At 33.2% G+C, this 21724-nt stretch overlaps 1 protein-coding gene across 4 annotated transcripts; it reads left to right on the top strand.

Annotated features, from left to right (window-relative positions):
• Positions 1 to 429: 429 nt before the first annotated feature.
• Positions 430 to 15299, top strand: LOC106720426 (antichymotrypsin-2). Of its 4 annotated transcripts, XM_045686483.1 has the most exons (10): positions 434 to 648; positions 8489 to 8592; positions 8682 to 8816; positions 9081 to 9287; positions 10272 to 10370; positions 10504 to 10644; positions 12260 to 12469; positions 13579 to 13723; positions 14566 to 14722; positions 15117 to 15195. In XM_045686483.1, exons 1-9 carry the CDS (start codon positions 627 to 629, stop codon positions 14694 to 14696), a joined length of 1194 nt encoding a protein of 397 aa, XP_045542439.1. In that variant the 5' UTR covers positions 434 to 626; the 3' UTR covers positions 14697 to 14722; positions 15117 to 15195. The 4 variants fall into 4 exon arrangements, with proteins under 4 accessions (XP_045542437.1, XP_045542439.1, XP_045542438.1 ...); XM_045686481.1 differs by lacking the exons at positions 14566 to 14722; positions 15117 to 15195 and adding an exon at positions 14180 to 14552 and having other exon boundaries at positions 430 to 648; XM_045686482.1 differs by lacking the exon at positions 14566 to 14722 and having other exon boundaries at positions 15117 to 15299.
• Positions 15300 to 21724: the final 6425 nt, after the last annotated feature.

Below are 21724 nucleotides of genomic sequence, written 5' to 3'. Positions count from 1 at the left end.
TTTACATTGACAAAAACATCATTATTGCTCAGTTCGGGGTTACCCCCAATCTTTATATATCAAAACCGAGAATTAGGTACCTGGCAGCACTGAATGTCTGACTCATCATTCTTTCAGTCTGTCACTGTCATCATCAATCATCATAGACAACAAGTGTTAAATTGTCACATTTTCAATAAAACAAAAAAGGTAAATAAACATAAAAAAAGAGAAGTTAGATTACAATCACGCGCAAGACCAAGTGCATTAATTTCACGGTAAACGTGGGTTATCACTGCCAAAACATAATATTGTCATCTCTCTCATTTTCTTTGAAAATGAAAGGGACGAAAATATGTTTTTCTTGCGGGTCGGGTACAATATAAGTATTAATTGCACAGGTACAATAGAAACCCACAGTAAACAAAACATATTACGTTTTACCGTTTAACGTTCAATCGTATGAATCACTATTTTTGTCTTGATTCCTTGACAAAATTTCATTTATATTTGGTAAGAAAGATAAGGATAGTCATTTCCATTGCAAAATATTAATCATTGGTTGTCTTTTCTTATCTATAAATGGAATTCAGAAAATGAAACATTAATTGTTCGTCATAGCGCACAGTTACATTTTATTATTGTCGATGCGGACGTTTATTAATATAGGTAAGTACCAGGGCGTACAATCTTAGAACATTTTACCATGCAACTAAGGAGAAAATAATGATACCAAATTGAAATAGTACCGTAATCTAGTAACAGGACCTTTTCTTAATGCCTTTTTAATTTTGTCGTTTTATAAAAGTCATGTATTTCTTGTTTGTAAATAGAGATGTCGCTTGCTGACGCTAACCGACTAAATTGAAAATAGGTTGTAATATACTACAGATTCAGTGACAAAGTGACTATTTATTCTTGTACCATTAAACTCCATCAAATTAATGCTAAATGTTACCATTATTAAAATAAATATTTTGTTCAGTAGTTTATTTTATTATACTTGAATAAAATAAACTACCAAATTATTTAAGTAAATTTGAAATACGCATAATATATTTAATAAAATCATAAATGCTGTTTATAGCAAATTAATCATTACTACAGCCATAAGTTTTGATGTAATTGATACTTTAAAACCTGTAATAAACATTTAACTACATATTAGGTGTCGTAGTAGTTATTTTGTACTTTTTACTTGCAGCAATGAAGCAAGCTGTCAAACATTTAATTTTATTCTGTCTGTTATTAGTTATTACGACCGGTCGTTTTTGCTAATAAATTCAAGAATTTACAACGCTTCCCCGAATCTCCGTAATTCATCGAGTTGAGCCTCTGCTCCTTGGGTTTACGTCGAGTGTTTTCATCAAGCTAGTGAGTGTTTGTACTAGTATACCGAGACAGAGACTCTTTTAAGCCAGTTAAGTGCTCCTGAGTGACTACCATGTCAAGTAAACGTTGTTGTGTTCCTCAGTGTGCAGAAATCGAAGGTACGTACGAACCAGACGGTTACATACCGGACACCAAATCAGTACCTGAATAACGTTAAATTGATAAGACATGTATAGGTTCTGTTTTGGTCTCCTGTTGTAACGCTTATTGTCCGTGAATGTAAACTGCCGTACAGAAACGTAATAGTACGTTGTGGGTTGGATTTGGAATCTTTAGAAATTTGGCGGAGTAAGGTGTTTTAATTGGTAGAGATTTGATCCCTGATTATAATAATACAACTCACATTAAAAGGTAATGCACTGTTATCGAAAAAATAAATAAAAACTATTATAACCTAAAATGCGTAAAACATGGAAAAATTACTGTGAAAGCTGGATAGCATACAGAATTTTGTGTAAGTGTGACAATATAAGATATGTGAATATTTATGGAGAAGAGAAATTATAAGGAATAAAAGAGATCCTTTTGAGGAATTAATAAAAAAAATTATGCTTACAGACAATAAAGAAATGATTATAATATACTGTTTTATTTCTGAATTGTTTAAAACTGCCCAGAAATACTTGAACACTCAGAAATAATTTCAGTTGTAATAGGTTAGAAGGTTGTGGCGGGAGCGAAGGCAACCTGATTTTATAGATAAGATATCTGATCTGATCGAATCTGTACTAAAATTAAACCAGCACGCCCCGACTTCACATAGTCTTGTCTGCCCTATTCCTAGAGTATTTTTGTAAAGTCATTGGCACGGAGGGAGAGCAGCCCCTGCCCGCCGTAGCAAATCGCAGGCACCTGTGCGAGCCATAGCGGCTGAGGCTGGTCACTGCAGGTGGCCAATGTGCCAAAGCTGTAGAGGTGAGCATGGGTGCCTGTGATTTGCTACGAAAGGGCGAAGGGGCTGCACTTCCCGTAGCGCTGTAGCCGTTATAGAAGTAACTGAGTCAATATTCCTGTGTAAAAAAGTGAGGTTATGATTTTACAAAAAAATACATTACTCATAAACTATACTTTTCCGCAACGAGAGGTAGAAGGGCTTTCCCTGATAGGGCACACTCCTGCTACCCTCTTCTCCCCTCCTGCTGGAGACGATAAATGTTACTTTCAGGTTAGGTCTATGGGATTTTCTTTTTGATTTTTCTCAAGAACAGTGTATTACCTTTTAATGGGAGTAGTGTCGGGAGTAAGGGACGCTTCCCCCTTCCCCTCCCCTCAACCCCTGCCCCCTCCTCCTGCCAAACGATTCTAAATTTCAACCTACGTTATTAACATAAAATTATATTTAATGAAAAATAGTTTTAATAATTTTATTGATGTGTTTCTATGTCATAGGTAACACAAGTTTTTCTTCTGTAAATGTAACGTTTAAACTCCTTTTTTGCAGATTCTCAGAGAGTACTTCATTGGTTTCCAAACCCTGAAAAAGACATTGCTCGTTTCCGAACATGGGTTCATGCTATTGGTGGAGAGATTTTGAGTCTGAGTAATGAAAATATTTATAAACTTCGTCGAGTATGTCATGCTCATTTCGAAGAGAAATATTGTTGCCGTAACAACAGAATTTCTAACATAGCCGTACCAACATTACTTATGCCAGGTAGGTGCACTATGTAGCTATACCGTTAGTTGTACTACATAGATTTACCAGCCCACACATAATTTAGAAGTACATATCGAATAATATATAAGTATTAAATAGTAAGCATATTTATTTGAATGTGCATACAAAATTGGTTTTGACTGATGAAATCAAAACCAATTGTGACAGCAAAATCAGTCAAAACTATTTTTCATCAATAAAAACAGTTTAGAAATATTATACTATCCCATGCTGAATTTATTAGGTGGGTAGGTTTTTATTGTAACCTGTCTAGAAACTTTTATTTTGTACATACATAGTTATTAAAGATAACTCAAATGTTTTAATAGAATAAATACATTTTAACTTAATCATGGTTTTGACTAAAACCAGTCCAAAGCTTTTTTGACCAGAAGAGATTTGACTCTAACATAATTATATATATAATTTGTTTTATTAATAATATAACCACATTAGTAGCTTAATAAGCTTTTGTATGTGTGTCTTAAGGGTTATGTTATTGCCATTTCTGAACATAATTAAAATTAAATTAAAAAAGTGTGTTATACATTTACTATAATTTGGCATTTTATGTGTCGAAAGTTTCATCACAATTGGCCTGTTCCTTTTCAAAATATTAGAATTGGAATTTTGAATGGAAGACAATATTTGTTACTCTTAAGATTTGGATAAATACGGGCGAGATTCATATGTTACTTATTATTGTATTTGATTTAATATGTATATACACTGGAATATTCCAGTGTCTACTTTGCACTTGTAGTGTGACAATTGTACCACAGTGACTGGAATAATGCTTAGCCAAAGCAGGTGCTAATTAATAATTATGTATTTATAAGGCTTCAGGTTGCTTTTCTTATTTTTTCACCTTTTTTTTTACGATAAGCAGGATAGCCTGACCTGATTTAAAAAGCATTTGGAGCAAATTTTATTAACAGACATGTCACCTTTGTGTGAAGTAATTATTTCAATATTATGGTCTTCCTGCAAATTGGCATTTATCTTTTATACATATTTACTGCTACATTGTATGCCACAGCAACACAAATTCACTTATAACAATTATTCTTGTTTCAGGATCACTATCTCTACCAAAATCCCGAAAACCATTAAAAGAAAAAGAAAAACCATTACAAGGTTGGTTCATATATAATCAAGTTTTTCTCTACTACCAGTTTGCTAATTTCAATATTATTATGATTTTTGCTGCATAATAATATTGTTATACCCGTTGTTTTTCTTTTATGTCAGTTCATCAACTAAATCACATTATTCATCTTACAATCTTATCAACAACATAAAGGTATACTACCTACTGTACCTTTTTATTAACATATAAACTTAATGAATCTTTTGTATTCCAGCCACTGTTGAACTAGATGCAACTGTTGAAAATCTTGGAGTACAAGAATGCACACTACAGGATAAATATGGTGAGTGTCCTTTACTTAAATTTTATAGAAAAAAAGAAACCTGAAGATAGAGTATGATCATGTACTCTATCTTTATGTTGCACACTACAACTCCTAGGAACCAAGCTCTGGTGAAACTCTGGGCCACAGCTAGTATGATTTAAGATTGCAGAAAGAAAATTTCAAGGAAGTTGTATTAATACACTCATGATAATATCTACAAGTTTTTTTTTAATTTGTTAATTACTGGGTTCTAGTCACATATCTGAAAATGTAGTTTTTGTTCTTGTCAAAATCGAGGGGACAGCTCCTAGACAATTTTTCTCTCTTTCTCATAGTTTCGGTTTTCAACAATAACAAAATCTTTCTAATTGTTATTTATCATATTTGATCATGTACAGGTTCATGATATTATTTATCATCAAATATAAATTGTTCACTTCAATTGTTAAACTTCAGATACTATGATTAAATAATCCTTTTAATATAATAATAATGCCTAACTTAGCTTGTTTTCTAATAGCTTAATTTTATTTGCAGGTCCAAACACTACTAAAAAAGTATTGAATCGTATAAAATTGACCAAAAAAGAGCATAATTTATACCAAAAATTGGTAAAAATGAGAATTAAATTGTCAAAATGCCGGAACAGAGCGCTGAAGCAATCATTACAATTAAAAGAAGCCAAAAATTTTATGAAGAGTAGCAACTTTATAGCTACTGTTAACAATTTGCCAAGTGCTGCTAAAGTTTTAACTATGTTACAGTTCAGAGAGTATAAAAAGAAAGAAAAAGGGAGAAGATTTTCTACTGAAGAAAAAATATTAGCTTTGGCAATGCTGAAGCAAAGCCCCAAAGGTTATCGCTTTCTGCGAAGAATGTTAGTTTTGCCTTCCCAGCAAATACTGACAACATTTTTGAACCAGGCCAATATAAAGCCTGGTATTAACAATAATGTCTTTGCTCAACTTAAATCAAGAGGAAACAAAATGAAGCCAGCAGACAAACTCTGCATATTAATGTTTGATGAAATGTCACTAAAAGCTTACATTACATACAATGAAAGAAAAGATTTGGTGGTAGGTTTTGTTAATAATGGACGCGAGACAAAACCTGAATTTGCAGACCATGCACAGGTTTTTATGATCAGGGGTCTCATAAGGAAATATAAACAACCTGTTGCTTATACATTTGCACAGGCGGCCACTAAAGGCCCAGAGCTGGCTTTGCAAATTAAAACAATAATTGAAAACTTGCAAGAAACCGGCTTCAATGTAGTGGCTACAGTATGTGACCAAGGCACTAATAATAGAAATGCCTTAAATCTTCTCTTAAATGAAACCAGGGTACATATGCTTAGAAGTGGACAAGAAGTTAGAGAAGAGACGAAATTAATAATAATTAATGACAAGAAAATTGTTCCACTATATGATCCCCCACATTTGTTAAAAGGTATACGAAATAATCTTTTAGAGAAGAATTTAAGGTATACAAGTGATAATATAGAAAAGATTGCTAAATGGGATCACATTAAACAATTACATGAAGAAAATCCTGCATATAAAGGAATCCGATTAGTGCCCAAATTGTCTGACAGTCATGTTGATCCGATGAGAACGAAAATGAAAGTTAAATTTGCCAGCCAAGTGTTTAGTAGAACTGTGTCTTCCACTATGGGATACCTTGCAGGTAAGATCAGGAATGTGATGTTATTATGTTATGATTATTTTCTGTATGTATTTTTGGCACAATGCATTTTAAATAATTCAATTCAAATTTTTTTTTTATAGTATAAGGGTGACAAACAAGCACACGGTCCACCTGATGTTAAGTGGTTGCTGTGACCCATAGACATCTACATCTATCATTGTTTGTGAATTAAAATGCAGATGCGTTGTCACCCGTGAGGACTAAGATGGAATGCCTCTTTTCCAGTAAAAAGGGTCTCCGGTTCTCTACACTCACCATACGAACACAGCAGCATTAAGCTGGTATTCTATGAGAGCGTGGTCCTTCCCTGGTCGAGCCGACCCATTCATGCTATAACTATGATATTAATTTAGCTGCAGCATGGCTCATGTATAAAAATAAATTAGTATTAAAATCACCTGCCTTCAGTTAATCAGTAATTTAAAATGTAAATTGGTACACCATCTATGCAAACATGTATTCCAAAGTATAGATACATGTACAATTTTATACATATAAAGTGTACATTAAATTATTATTATTTTACAGATAACGGAATCCTCCCAGCGGAATGCAAGGAGACTGCAGATGTCCTGCTTTTTTTTGACAATTTATTTGATTCTGTCAATGGCAGCTTTACAAAAAACAGGTTTTTAAAACCTCTCCTGGGACCGGTAACACCTAATTCAAAACACCATGAATTTTGGACGGAATCAAAAAAAGTTTTAAAGTCCATGAAATTTATCACAGATAAAAACAAAGTTGCAAGTGTACCTACTATTAATAATTGGGTATGGACACTGGAAGGCATAGAAACATTAGTTAAAATATTAGCTATTGACCACAACATTACGTCTTTATGGATGCGGCACCTAAACCAAGACCCAATCGAAAATTTCTTTGGGGCCATAAGAAGCCATGGGTGCCGTAACACAAATCCAACGCCAGCAGGATTCGAATCGGCGTTAACAACCTTATTGGTCAATAACCTGTCCAGTGTCCATGCCCCTGGAGCAAATTGTGAAGAAGACCAATGCACTGCACTACATGCCCTCATTGTTACAAAGAATAGAGAAGCTGCGACGACTGGTGATATCTTTTTAGATATTGTAAATGAGATTACCCTTACACCGTTAGAGGAAAAAAGTCAGCCCCAAATAATGGGGCCCCTACAATATATTTCGGGATATTTTTTAAAAAAAACGAAAAATAAAATATTTAGGTCCTGCGAAATTTGTAAGGGTAATCTCTATAGCGAAATTGAAAATGATTTTATTAGAAGAAGAGAATTTGCCAATCGTCGTTGGCTTTCCAGCCCTAGCCCAGATTTTTTAACATGCATATCTAACATGCAAGATATTATATATAAAATATTAAATAATAATTTAAAACAAAAATCTCTCAGGGAATACATAAAAACAATTATTCTTTTATTTTTAGATTTTAATTTTTTAACATGCTCTGATCATAAAGATAAATTAATAGAATTTTTAATTAATTTAGTATGTCGATTTTTTATATTTACATATTGTAAAAATATAAATAAAATATTATCTGGCAAAAAAGATATTGACAGTGACGAGGACGTAATGCAGTGCAAAGCAAAAAAGTATTTTAAAAGATGTTTTAAGAGAAAAAATTGACATTATCTTAATAATGCATTGTGCCAACAATGCATTATTAAAATAATGTCTAAATAAAATAAAACTGGTTATGTATTAGAAAACATAACTATAAAATGTTTTATTATGACCTACTACGACGACTATTATACCAATGCAAAATAAATTATTAAGATTATAATATGGGTTTTATTTTCTGCAGCCTTAAGTAATCCCTTAATTTATTCATATGCGTTAGTCTATGAGTAAATTACGGGGTTAATAAAAATAAATTAACTGAATTTATAATAAAAACCTGCCTGAAAGCAGGAATGGTGGTAGACGTATAGCTATTTATATAATTATATATATAGCAGGAAAGTTGTATGTTTGTAATTACAGATGGCGTCAACAATCGCTTTCCTTCTGAACCCGTTGAGTAAAGCCTCTATTCCTATATATAAGAAAGTACTCTGTGGTAAGTACAATATTTTTGCTATGCGTTATTTATGCTTTACCCTTTGTATGGTTTAACTTATAACCACGAAGGAAGACCAGGCACAGTATTTCGTATCGACAATATAACATTTAGGCATTGGTAAGTTGTGGTGACTACATAATTCCGTGTAAGTTGTTTCTGAATTGCGATGATATCATGCCTAAATATAAAAAAGTGCGGGCGGCATAAAGTATTTGCATTGTTGGCGAGTGTTTAGTGAAGACCAGTCGTCGCTGTTAAACTCTCTTTTATTTTTCAGTACTACTAATTTTAACTGACTCAATTGTGTTTTCTTCATCTGACAATATGAGTGATAAAGTTGTGACTTCGGCTATCGCGCAATTCTCGGCAAGGTTTTGCAATGTAAGTTTTTTAGTTTTTTGTTTTACGTATTATTTGTATAACAAATATAACAAGGATAAATAATTAATTTCAATGTTTTCTTATTTTAGGAACTTGACAAAAGTACAAGTGTGGTTTCCTCTCCATTGTCAGCTGAATTTGTGTTAGCTCTTCTTGCTTTGGGCACAACAGATCCTGCCCATGAAGAATTGTTAACATCCCTTGGGATCACCAATGATGATGCTGTGAGTATTATATGTTGACTTGAAATGTAACTAAGTATATTTTATGAAATTAATTGATTTTATTATTTTTAATTAATAATTATTCATCAAATTAAATGGCATTTTCAGTACAATCTTATAAATCTAAGGGACTATAAGTAGATAATTCTTTACTTTGACTTCATTTCATTTTTATTTATTAATTTAAAGAAGTATGTATAATATTACATCTTAATATTCTGGGTGTCACTAATTAAATAACAAGTACAAACATTCATGTTGCAGGTACGTTCCTCATTTTCAGCAGTATCATCAAATTTGAGATCGGTCAAAGGTGTGACATTAAATGTAGCTAATAAAGTGTACTTAATGGATGGAAATTATGATCTAAATGAACAACTAAAAGAAGATGCGGTTAAAGTGTTTGATGCCTCCTTTGAAAAGGTTGACTTCAGTAATGGTGCTGCTGCTGCGGAACTCATCAATAAATGGGTAAATATAATATATTTATGTTTAAAATATATAAAATTTATTAGAGACAATACTTAAACTCAATCCTATATATAAGTGTAAGTATCAGAAAGTAACATTGACAAGTTGAAACTGTAAATTAGATGATTGAGAATTTAAAAATACAGTAAAAAGGTGTATATTTCTTTACTTTGTGTTACATAAATATTATGTCAAACTCCTGTATTTTTTTTAATATTTTGAGATACTGTTCTACTTTATATTCATAATTACATCGATAGAAAGAATTGCTAAATCCTGTATCAATGATTTAATTTTGTGATCAGAATATTAAACTTAAGATAGTGTTAATAATAAATCATCAACATTCAACACATATCACTAATTAATCTTTTCAAAATATCTTTGGATAAATATTTTATTAATAAGAATCCAATAGTTTTGAAGTCTTATCTTTAAATGACACACTTTCCTTGTAAATTAAAATGAATGTACGTTCATTTTTTTCTATGTATTCTGGTATTGAATCAGAATTCAAAGACTTGAAAGATTCAATTATTTCTTAATAATTAAAGTGATTTTTTTTGTGAGTTTTCTTCATATGTTGGTGATGATTACTTGTTATTTACATTTTTGCATTAACAAAACACACTAAATCTTTTTGTTAAAGTTGCCTATTATTAATAACTAGCTTTTACCCGCGACTCCGTCCGCGCGGAATAAAAAATAGAAAACGGGGTAAAAATTATCCTATGTCCATTTCCTGGTTCTAAGCTACCTGTCCACCAATTTTCAGTCAAATCGATTCAGCCGTTCTTGAGTTATAAATAGTGTAACTAACACGACTTTCTTTTATATATATAGATAAAAAGATATAGTGCGACCAATTTATCTAGCATGTTGGATAGCTCATAAGCAAAGATCCTTGTTGGAGTATTGGTATTTTTCAAGGTCAGATATATTTGTAGGATTATTATAAGAATATATAAAGGTTTTTTTTTTCAGGTTGAGAGCAAAACAAATGAGAAAATAAAAGATCTTATTTCAAGTGACAGCTTGAACAGTGACAGCCGACTTGTGCTGGTTAATGCTCTATATTTTAAGGTGATATATGTTTTTCTATAGACAGTTAAGTTAGACAGACACAAGGTACAAAAAATCGGTTTTCGATGAAAACTAGTAGCAGTTGCTATGAATCTATCATGATGGGATGAACTTATCGAAGACATAATTTCAGGGTACATGGAAGAAACAGTTTGATCCCGCAAATACATTGGACCAACCATTCAACGTAGACACGGAGAAAACTGTGATGGTGCAAATGATGTACTTGGAAGATAACTTCATATATGGAGAGAGCCAAGAATTAGGAGCACAGGTATTATATACCTTTAGCGTTATAAAAACATATTTATTTAAATTACCTTTTAATTTTCTATCTATTTCCATACTAGCTGTCGACGCGACTCCGTCTGCGCGGAATTAAAAAAACTTAAGAGCCTATGTGTTCTTCCTGACTATGCTCTACATCTATGCCAAATTTCATCAAGATCTTTCAAACAAACATCCATCCATCCAAACATTCACATTTATAATATGAGTATGATTAGATATTACAATTTTCCTTCATTTTTTTATACAAAGCAAAGACAACAGAGTAGTTATTTTTAAATCAAAAATATCTTGGAATTTGCAGAATAATAAACAAAGATGAGTGCTTTCATGCGCGTGCGTCTCGATTTATATATTTGTATCAGACGACCTTGAAGTACCAGTTTATCCATAGCTGTGTTGTGTTGAGGAAATTAGTGTGTGGATGCATATATATTCGAACGGTACATTATAAGTTTATTTTTTATTTGATAATTGCCTTACTTAGAGTCTCTGTTTAAAGTTTTTGTGACTCTGAGTCCGATAGTAAACCCGGCTATACATATTGACTGAGGCTTGCCAAATACAAATCAAGTACTGTCTATTCATTTGGCAAGTCTATAAAACAACAATGCAAGTTGCCAATTTAGACAATCGATTAATTTCTATTGGCGCAAGGACGAACGTGTAGACACCATTGGTGAAGTGCGCAAGCCCCTTTGATTTGTGTACGAGTGCTTGCGCAAGTGTTGACGCGAGCGACACCAAACGATACCAAGCAATGCAAATGTACTGTATATACGTTGGACGTTGGTATTCGCCTTCACTCGACAAGCCTTGGCCAACTTGTATAGCCGGCTTACTTAATGTAGGCTGTGAGTCTCTCTCGTATAGTGAGCTGATGATGATGATGATGATGATTTATAATATAAAATTATCCTAAATATTCATTTGAAGTTATTCATTGAGGAATCATACCCTATATGTAAAATTAAAGCAGTTCGTTTCGTCTTGTTTAACGAGTGTTATCGCACGTAAATGGTTACAAAACACTTATCGACTTTAAGTACTTTAGTTATATCTCTACAACTATGTTTTGAATAGTTAAAAAGTACTTTGACACGTTAATGCTATATGTGTGTTGTCGTAAAAGAGCTAACAGAATTATTAAAATCTATTGGTATAAATCCTCCACGTGAACAAATACTCATAAACTACTTGAAATTTAACATTTCATTTTTACTTCTACTAATATTATAAATGCGAATGCTTAGATGGATGGATGGATGTTTGTTTGAAGGTATCTCCAGAACGGCTCAACGGACCTTGATGAAATTTGGCACCGATGTAAACCATAGTCTGGAAGAACACATAGGGTTCTTATGAAGTTTTTTTTTTAATTCCGTGCCGACGGAGTCGCGGGCAACAGCTAGTATTATATAATAAAAAACTATATATTCCACAAATTTATCTAATTATATCTAATGTCTTGTAAATTTAGCGAAAACTCCAACGAAACCTACGAAAAGAGTTACATCTGTTATGCGTGTAACGTTCTTGTTAGTCAGTTGGGTCGACTTCATTACCATTAATATTTCTAATAGATATGTGTTTTGTTATAGTTATTGAGAATGCATTACGTAGGTGAGAACGCGAGCATGTTGATCGTATTGCCGAACGAGATAAACGGACTGGACGGTGTGCTGAAGAAACTTGCCGACGGCTACGACTTGATGGCGGAAGTTGATAATATGTTCAACACTAAAGTGCAAGTCACCATACCCAAGTTCAAGATCGAAACTGAAATCGATCTGTGCGATTTACTGCCAAAGGTAAAATTTTACTTGGTATTTATTGAGTATTCTTATTTTTTTTTTCTCGTCTGTAGATAGAAAAATAATTTACTTTTTTTTTGTAATTTTTTTTTCCTAATCGTCCTTTTCAATCAAATAAGTTTATACTCAGTCAGTTTTGGCTCAAATGCACACAATAAAGAAATCATTCTTTAACCTGTGACTTTGTCATAAAAGAGCTCTTTGCCCTTAAGCATGCTTTCCTAATATTTTGTTACGCATGAATTTTATATAACCTTGTCATTCTTATAGTAGGTTTCTGAAACCAAAATCCCCGTTTAAAACATACTGTCATGGCAATGTTATCAATAACTATCAATAGTTTGATTACCACAAACATACCTTTACGCCCACATGATAAGAAGTCGTTGACGTATATGCCTCCAACATTATCTGTTCAATTTTATTAATATTATAAATGTGAATGTTTAGATGGATGGATGGGTGTTTGTTAGAAGGTATCTCTATCAATGGTAGTGGATTCGATGAAAGAAGTTACGCATAGGCAGGAGAAATATTTACTTTCTGTGCGTCTCCTGCTCTGTCAATTAAAGCAACTGCAACTGCGGTTGTCTAAGGGCATGGGTCGCTTCGCCATTTCGGCAAATTCAAGTGTACGCTTGTTCGTTTGCTACCTTATATTATGAAATATAAAAAAAACAATTTTCCCTTTCCGTCCTCTGAGTGGAAAAAGAAAAATAAAAAAGACATTTAGTGTATTGTTTCACACTACTCACTTTGAACCGAAGACATTAATGTTAAACCCGTAGTCTAAATATTATGCCCAATGCGTAACCCAAAGAATTCTGGTCAAATTCAATGAGGTTTCAACTTTTAACATTACTCATAGTGAAACATTACTCCAGATGTATGACTATTCATCATTCTTGAATGGTCGTGGTTGTAATAGATATAAATTATAATATTTATTTGCCATACATGCAAATATTTTTATGTAAAAGTTACAGTCACAGACACAGTCGAAGTTTTTGATAATAAATCGACAGCAAAAAGATAAGATGTTAGTTCTGAATTTATAATAGCTTATAAAATAAGCAATAAGTATGAATAAAATAATATTATTACAGCTTGGAATTAAAGCCATCTTCGACAGTAACAATTCAGGACTTACTAAACTGTTGAATACAGATGAAAAGTTATACGTATCAAAAGCAGTGCAGAAAGCTTTCATAGAGGTGAATGAAGAGGGCGCTGAAGCTGCAGCTGCAACTGGTAAGATATATTTATATATTTTTTTGCTATGTTACTGTGCTTATCTTTTTTTATATATCTATGATCCTTGCTAACATTACGCAAGTATAACGTATTTCATAATGTATGGGTGTTTTTGTTACATGTGTTGTGGGTAGTTCATAATTAACTAAAGAATAGTTCTATTCTAAGTGTATTATGTCTAAATCATATTATCTTTTGAAATATCTAAATTAATTTGTTTCCACTCATTAAGTAGTTTTTTTTTAAGTCATTCTATTCCAAAATTTTATTTTACTGTTATGTAGGGTAGGTCAGAATTATTTATTTGTGTTTAGTTTCCGTAAGCCTCGGGTTGGATTGTTTAATGTTTAAATTCTTATTACTTATACGTATAGGAATACTTTACTTGGTGTTGGGATTATGTGTGATGTGTGTGGTTATTGTGTGTCATATGGCGTGTGTGTGTACATTTAGCGATAAAAGTGCGCAACAAGAGGTCGCTGTCGTCGCCGCGCGTGTTCCGAGCATCACACCGCGCCCTCTGGTGCGTGCTGGTGGCGGACCGGATCACCTTCATGGCGGCGTACCGACCGCGCGTACCCACACTACGTACCGACTTGTAGAAAAACTAACGCAAGCAGTAGTTAACACTGTCGGTTCAGTTTTTTTTTTTAGTATTATCTAGATTAGATTAGATTGGGTTGTAACGTGTGTTCTTTTGTATGTTTCGTGTTGATTTTTATGTATATTTGGTATATTTTCCCATCGTTAATTTTGGTCGTTAAAGTCTTTGCGATTTTTGTATTTATATATAGAAGGGTGATTGTGTACTACTGCTTGCATGGGTTTTTCTGGCGCAGGCATGGTGATGATGATGAGGTGTGCGCGGCCTCCCTCCCCCCGTTTCCGCGCTGACCGGCCCTTCCTCTACGCGCTGCTCGACTCGCAGAGTAACCTACTCTTCGTAGGAGCGTACCGCGCACCGGCATAAGCGAGAACATTCTTCAGACATTTATTGTGTAATCAAGGCAAAATGTTTGTAATCAGCTTTGCACATTTAATTTATCTCGTATTACGTTTGTCGTGTCGTGTATGTGCTAATTAATCTTGCAATTTTATGTCACTTCAACGCTTTGGTGCAAATTTCATAAGTATCAAGTTGTATAAAACACACGCTTGTCATTTTATGAATTTTGTCATGACACAATCAAATTGGAAATCATATCGTTACAACTGGCGTTAAAAGTTATTATAAAAAAACTTTTTTTTTAACAACTATGAAAAGAAAAACATTGATTCTAGAAGTCAATACTATTTTAAAGGGTGGGTAAGCTAGTTAAAACTTCAATTTAATTGTGTTGTATTTCTCGTTTGTCGATACGTGTACTGACCCAAGGTGCTTGTATTACAGCAATGGGCATCATGCTTTGCTCTGCTGTCATCGGGGAGCCCCCTGTACCGCGCTTCGACGCCGACAGGCCCTTCCTAACTGTCATACTTGTCGATGACACTCCCTACTTTATGGCGACGCAACGCGGTGATTTTTAAAAGCTTTTATCTAAATTATTTATTAATTTTTAATTTTTAAGTAAGCTTTTAACCAAAGTATTTATACTTTTTTTATTTGTGAGCACTTTTTTGAACAAAATTTATGCGACATGACAAACGTAATTTAAATTTTAAAAAAAATATCCAGAAATTTATTTCATTTTATTAACTCGTTGTGCTGTTTAGATATTTATTCATGTTAACTTTGAATAATGTAGAGCTCCGATATTTCTTAAATATAAATATTATAACGATCCTTACAAAACGTTATGTACAAATTTTACACTTACAGATTGCATATTTTTATTTATATTGTTCATAATTATTAGTAAGATGAGTGCAAATTACTAATAACTAAAATTCGATTAAATGAAACTTGAATGCATTTATGTTATATAATAACTTGTTATATCAATATCTAAGCAGATTTTTATTAACTGTTCATCGAAACCAGAAAGTGTACTTATAGTAAGAAGACAGTGTGAGCTTAGCTTTTGCATTTATAAGATTTTTTATTTATTTATTTGTGTATTATTATTCAATAAATATTTAATTTTATAAGTCTTGCGTTTACTTTTATTCTTCCTTAACATAAACTTTAATATAGTATGAGTAGATGTTAGATGCTGATGACATCAATGGGGGTGGGGGGATGCGTGTTTGACATTCCCTTGTCAAAGTTGTTGGGGAAGTACCCATTGCAGAGAGTTGAATGACAGTTATTTAATATAACTGTCGGCCGCGATTCCATTCACATGGAATAAAAAAAACTAACTAGTAGACAATGTGTTCTTTCAGACTATGTTTTACATCTATGCCAAATTTCCTGAGATACCTTCAAACAACCATCCATTTATCCATCCATCGATCCATCCATTATAATATTAGTACGATGTCTTCCGTTGACTTTGGAACAATGCACACTTAACAGATATAATTTCGCCAGGGGTTCTCGTATTGAGGATGACTGCTGCTGTTGGGACAGAATTCGTAGCAAATTGTCCCTTTCTTATTTTAATTATGGTATCAAAAGCTACAACAATAATTGCTGGTGCTTACAAAGGAGAAATAACTGAGCATTGAAATAAATTTTTCTAATTACCTAGATGTAAGTAAATGTAAATGAGTAACAATTCAAAGAAGTCTGCCAAGTATTTTTAATAGTTTCAACGTCTACCGTGACTAATTATTATATTATAGTTCTATTCATAAATTAAAATTAGATAATTAGACTAATTTTTACTTTTAATAATTTGTAAACTAGGTTTTTTTTTAAATCTATTAGCTCGTAGGAATGTTTGACTTGATGCCGTAAGTATAATATGTAGTATGTAGAAATTATAAAAATATTATTTTATTCTGAAATAAAAATAAATTGTATATCATAATAGCTAGACCAAATCGAATCAAAGACTTACAAAATCACAGTACGCCTTGTATTTAAGTGACGGACGTTATCGCGATTATAAAGCATATTAATTAGCTTTAATTAATTTAGCTGTAAGTATAGTATAGTATAGTCTTTTGAATATGCGGAACAGAACGCATTTTCTACAGCTGCTTATGCGATGCAGTGGTGCTCCGACTCGCGTCCAGTTTGGTGCCGCAATTATTGTGGTCTTTTTGTTATGTTCGTTTCTCGTTCGTACACTTCAAGCATGTGTTTAAAAATGTGTACTCGTCAACTTCGATTTGAAAATCTGTATGCGAATCTAATGGACACATATTAAATTGATTAGAGTAAAGCAGGCTTGACTTTCGCTAGTGTTTCGTCGCTCACTGCACTTCTACTTTTGTGTTCAAGTGTTCGATCCCATCGTTTAAATACAAATTTTACATTTGCGATGCCCAAATATTACTGACCATATTTGCTCCGAGCACACAAATAATAACCTAATTGTTTTTTCACTTATTATTTACATCAGCCTGTATATAGTCCAGTCACTATAGTAAATTATTCAAACTTTCGTGAGACATTATCACTAACTTATATAGAAACGGCTAAAACACTCACGTATATATATCCGGTGTCGTCACCGACTAGTTTCGAGCCCTACGGGGGCTCTTCATCAGGGTGAGTGGGATTGGTATTATTTCGCGGACGCGGCCCGTCGCTCACTCTTTCGCGTCCGCGAAATAATACCAATCCCACTCACCCTGATGAAGAGCCCCCGTAGGGCTCGAAACTAGTCGGTGACGACACCGGATATATATACGTGAGTGTTTTAGCCGTTTCTATATAAGTCACTATAGTAACTTCACCTCGGAATTCGAGATACCCAGCTGTAAGTCTGTAAATACTTGTATATTGACACCCTTAAAGTTGTCTCAAAACCTACATATGGTAGGTAGTCCAGTCATTTTAGCTTAAATTAAGTAAGAATCTCGGAATTCGAGATACCCAGCTGTAAGTCTGTAAATACTTGTATATTGACACCCTAATAGTTGTCTCAAAACCTACATATGGTAGGGTGTAAGCAACTATTAAATTTCAAGGTCAAAGGTCACAAAAATCGATTTTTTGCACTTTTTTGGAAATATCTCATTTCCTATGGGTTTTTTGCTATTTGTATTTCTTATCAATGTTGTAGAATACAAAATTCTCTACAAATTTTTTTTAAAAAAATTTTTATACGGTGAACCGTTTTCGAGATAGAGGGCGGAGAGCGCGCGGTCACAGCATCACTTCAGGTCAACCGGTGCCTCCGGTCGAAAACGCGCCATATATAGTTGATGAACTATCGATAAATCAATGATTATAAATATTTGTCAATTTTTACATTCACATTATACATACTATACTTTATTTCCCCTAAATTAAGGGTAATTTTTAACAATAAAAGGTTGGTATTATTTTTACGGGTAATAACCAACCAATTTGAAAAGAAGTTTAATATAGCCGCTTGTTTCCCAAATCTACAGTATTTTATTTGACACAAATGACATCTGCGTTTGGGCGCATAATGTTCGAAAAATAATAATCAAATTTACACGTATTTTAAAATATTAGTTATTACAAAGATTGTAAAGAACTACTCGGCTACTACTACTATCCGGCTCGAAGGACCAACATGTACATCCTAAATCCTAAATAGGGGACTGACTGCGGATATACAGAACGACTCGCATGGGACGTGCACCGGCAATAATCAACGATGCACTCCCAATGCAGAGCACGGGAAAATAAAAAATTACCCTGAATTTAGGGGAAATAAATTATAGTATGTATAATGTCCATAAATGAAACAATTCACATTTTTTATACTATTTTTAACAGATTTCAAAAGGAGGAGTTTTTAATTCTGGTATATGCTGTGTTTTTTTTAATATTTGATACTTTCTTATCCCGTTGACTTTAAAGAGTATGCTTTTTAATTTGTCCCATGTAAATTTTGTTTCTTAGAAATTACAATCAAAATAGTTTAATATTAAGTAGTTTTACATGTAGTGTTCACTGTAATGATATACAGAGTAAATTAAAATTATATGACTATAATATTGGTATGTTTTTTGTAGCTTTTTATGAAGACTTAGGGCTTCGTGCATATCGAAGAAAAACAGGACATCGTTTGAATGCTCCTCTAATGGACCTAAGACTGAAGAGATGCCGCGCTTTGTTGAAGCGGTACGCGGGAAAAAAATTTAGGGAAATTATTTTTTCGGATGAAAAAAAAAAACTTGAGAGGTGTCAAGGGACACCCGGATGGAACGAAGTTCCTTTCGATAAATTAGTGAAGGAACCAATGTTTATTCTATGAATAAAAAACTTAAGTCTTCACAAGAAGTACATTTTATTTCTATGAATTTTCGTTATATATTGTCACGTCGTTGCCATGGTGAAGTAGACGTTAACCCTTAATTCGACGAAATTTTTTGTAACAAAAAAACTGTTTTTTTATAGTAAAGTCATATTTTTGGATATGAAATAAGTACAGGAAAAATGCTAAAAAAAATTAGTGCTGGACAGTTTATGATAAACCACATGTCCGTCACAGCGGACATAGTCAAGTATGTAACGAAACAACATGTCCGTTGGGGCGGACTCTACCAAATGACTAACAGAAATGATAAATACAACAAATACACACCAAAAACAAAAATTAATTAATAATTGTAATCAAATATGACTATGAATATAAAAAATATTTTGTATGAAATTTCAAATGGCAATTACGAGGGTTCTTCCCTGTAAAAAATAGTCTTACGTCACATTTCATGCAAAAGACAGTAGTCTTTTTACTACTTTTAGGGCTCAAAGTCTCTTTCATGTTCAAATTCGTCAATGTCTAATAAATTAAGCCATTCCAAAGAAGAAGTTATTGAAGGTGCAGAAGATGAAAAATATGGATCTGGTGAAGGTGATTTGGTGATTTATTACTAGCTTCAGATGGGGCACGATGTTTTGGTACTAAAGCTAATATCTTGTTAATGCGTCCATGCAAATGCTTCTGTAAAAACGCAAAACAACAAAATAAGCATTTATAGAAGAATACATTCAACCACATGTGATATTGTGCAAAAACAATAAATGTAACAAAAAGGCGTTAATCGTAGCGTATTTGGCAATGTTCGTCACACCGGACAGCTAGTTTCACGTAGTAATCGACAGTGTCCGGTGTGACGGACAAGAGATTTAGAGCGAGATAAAATAGTGAAAATGAGTGTAGAAGCTCGTGATTATCTTATTTTCTAGATATATATAATATCAGCAATATAAATTAATACAGACATGGTCTAAAAGTTAGTAAAAATCAATAAAAATAGAACAAAACACCCTGAGCAAAACAGATTACTTCGGCGTCGACGCCACTTTCGACAAAAACTGACATTTTGAGTGTTTTATTATTCAAATTATATTTTTTACTAAATCTGTTATATGTTACCTATGTACTAAAATCAAAATCTTATGTATTTTTCTCTAAACTAGTTCAGTAGATTTTTTTTAATTAGTTGTTCGTCACACTGGACACCATCGAATTAAGGGTTAAAAGTGTCGTGACAACTTTTCGTAAGAATTTTTTCCTTCTAGCCCCCTTTCACAACGCGCGATAAGGAACTTCGTTCCAAAAATTTTTACCGTAGAAGAGAGCTACAACAAACAAAATGATAAGGTGCACGCACACAGTAGTGAAGAAGCGAGCAACTGTATTCCGCGTGTCCAACGAGGTCATTTTCCATCCTCGCTCATGGTATAGTTCGAAGTTTCTTATTGGGGCTAAACAGAGGTACATTTTTGTGAGAAAGGTGTAAAAACGAATGCAGTTGTGTATCAAAATACAGTCCTGACGAACGTTGTGGAACCTGTTTCTCATACCATGTTCAATAACAGGCACTGGGTATTCCAACAAGATTCGGCGCCAGCTCATGAGCGAAGAGAACAGAAGACTGGCTGGCGGCGCGTGAAATAGACTTCATCCGGCACGAAGACTGGCCCTCCTCCAGTCCAGATTTGAATCCGTTAGATTACAAGATATGGCAACACTTGGAGGAAAAGGCGTGCTCAAAGCCTCATCCCAATTTGGAGTCACTCAAGACATCCTTGATTAAGGAAGCCGCCGATATTGACATGGACCTCGTTCGCGCTACGATAGACGACTGGCCGCGCAGATTGAAGGCCTGTATTTAAAATCACGGAGGTCATTTTGAATAAACTTTAGTGTCATAAGAATCTATGTTTTGTTAAGTTCATTTTGGTATATAAATGGTCACATAATGAATAAACTTGTTTCAATTATTTTATATTAAACATGTGACAGAATTTATGACCTGACTAAGTAGTACCAAAAAATCTGTTTACCTAATCTTGGTCACATAAACAAAAATTACGCATTGTTTTTTATATTTATTACATTTATTAATTACAATTTAATTGGGAATATATAAATTGGTATATATTAAATTATATCGTAAGTATTCATTTTCGGGACAAAACAAATAACTGGTAACCCCAATCCTTTCACTTATATATAGGTTTAGTCTAGGCATGGATCGTATCGCTTTTTCTGGATATCGTATCTGAATCGGATATCGATTTTAAATATCAGATTTCGAAACTATGTATTTTAATATCTAGATATTTGACGTTCGCGCATCCATCGTAGATTCATGAATCTAATACACGGATTTTATTTTAGATAGGATACGACGATATCATAGATTTCAATATAATTCGGTATTGTATATATCTAAGTAGGATAGGTAGGGGTCATTTCTGTATTTATCATTTTGGAGAGCTAATTGCGAATAGCGTATTCTTAGAAGTTACTACTTTACTAATTACTTTAAAGGTTCAGGTCAATTAACACAATGCAATGCATAACGTCCAAAACAAAAAAAAAACTTTCTTAATTTTATAACGCGAAGGAAACTTTCTTCGGCAACTATTCCGACACAATTAAATAATGAATATTTAATATTGCTAAAACAATGCGCTCGAGTTCAAGCGTAAATAAACAAAATCTAAACAAATCA

The sequence above is a fragment of the Papilio machaon genome, chromosome 3 (genome assembly GCF_912999745.1).
Source record: "Papilio machaon chromosome 3, ilPapMach1.1, whole genome shotgun sequence".
Lineage (NCBI taxonomy): Eukaryota > Metazoa > Arthropoda > Insecta > Lepidoptera > Papilionidae > Papilio > Papilio machaon.
This window is presented reverse-complemented; position numbering and strand designations above follow the sequence as displayed.

What these genes read in the sequence shown, in the direction of transcription:
- LOC106720426 (XM_045686481.1), top strand. Translation starts at nt 627, where the DNA reads ATGCGGACGTTTATTAATATAG. An exon ending in GCGGACGTTTATTAATATAG is followed by an intron (nt 649 to 8,488) that starts GTAAGTACCAGG and finishes TTTATTTTTCAG; the next exon opens with TACTACTAATTTTAACTGAC. An exon ending in CGGAACTCATCAATAAATGG is followed by an intron (nt 9,288 to 10,271) that starts GTAAATATAATA and finishes TTTTTTTTTCAG; the next exon opens with GTTGAGAGCAAAACAAATGA.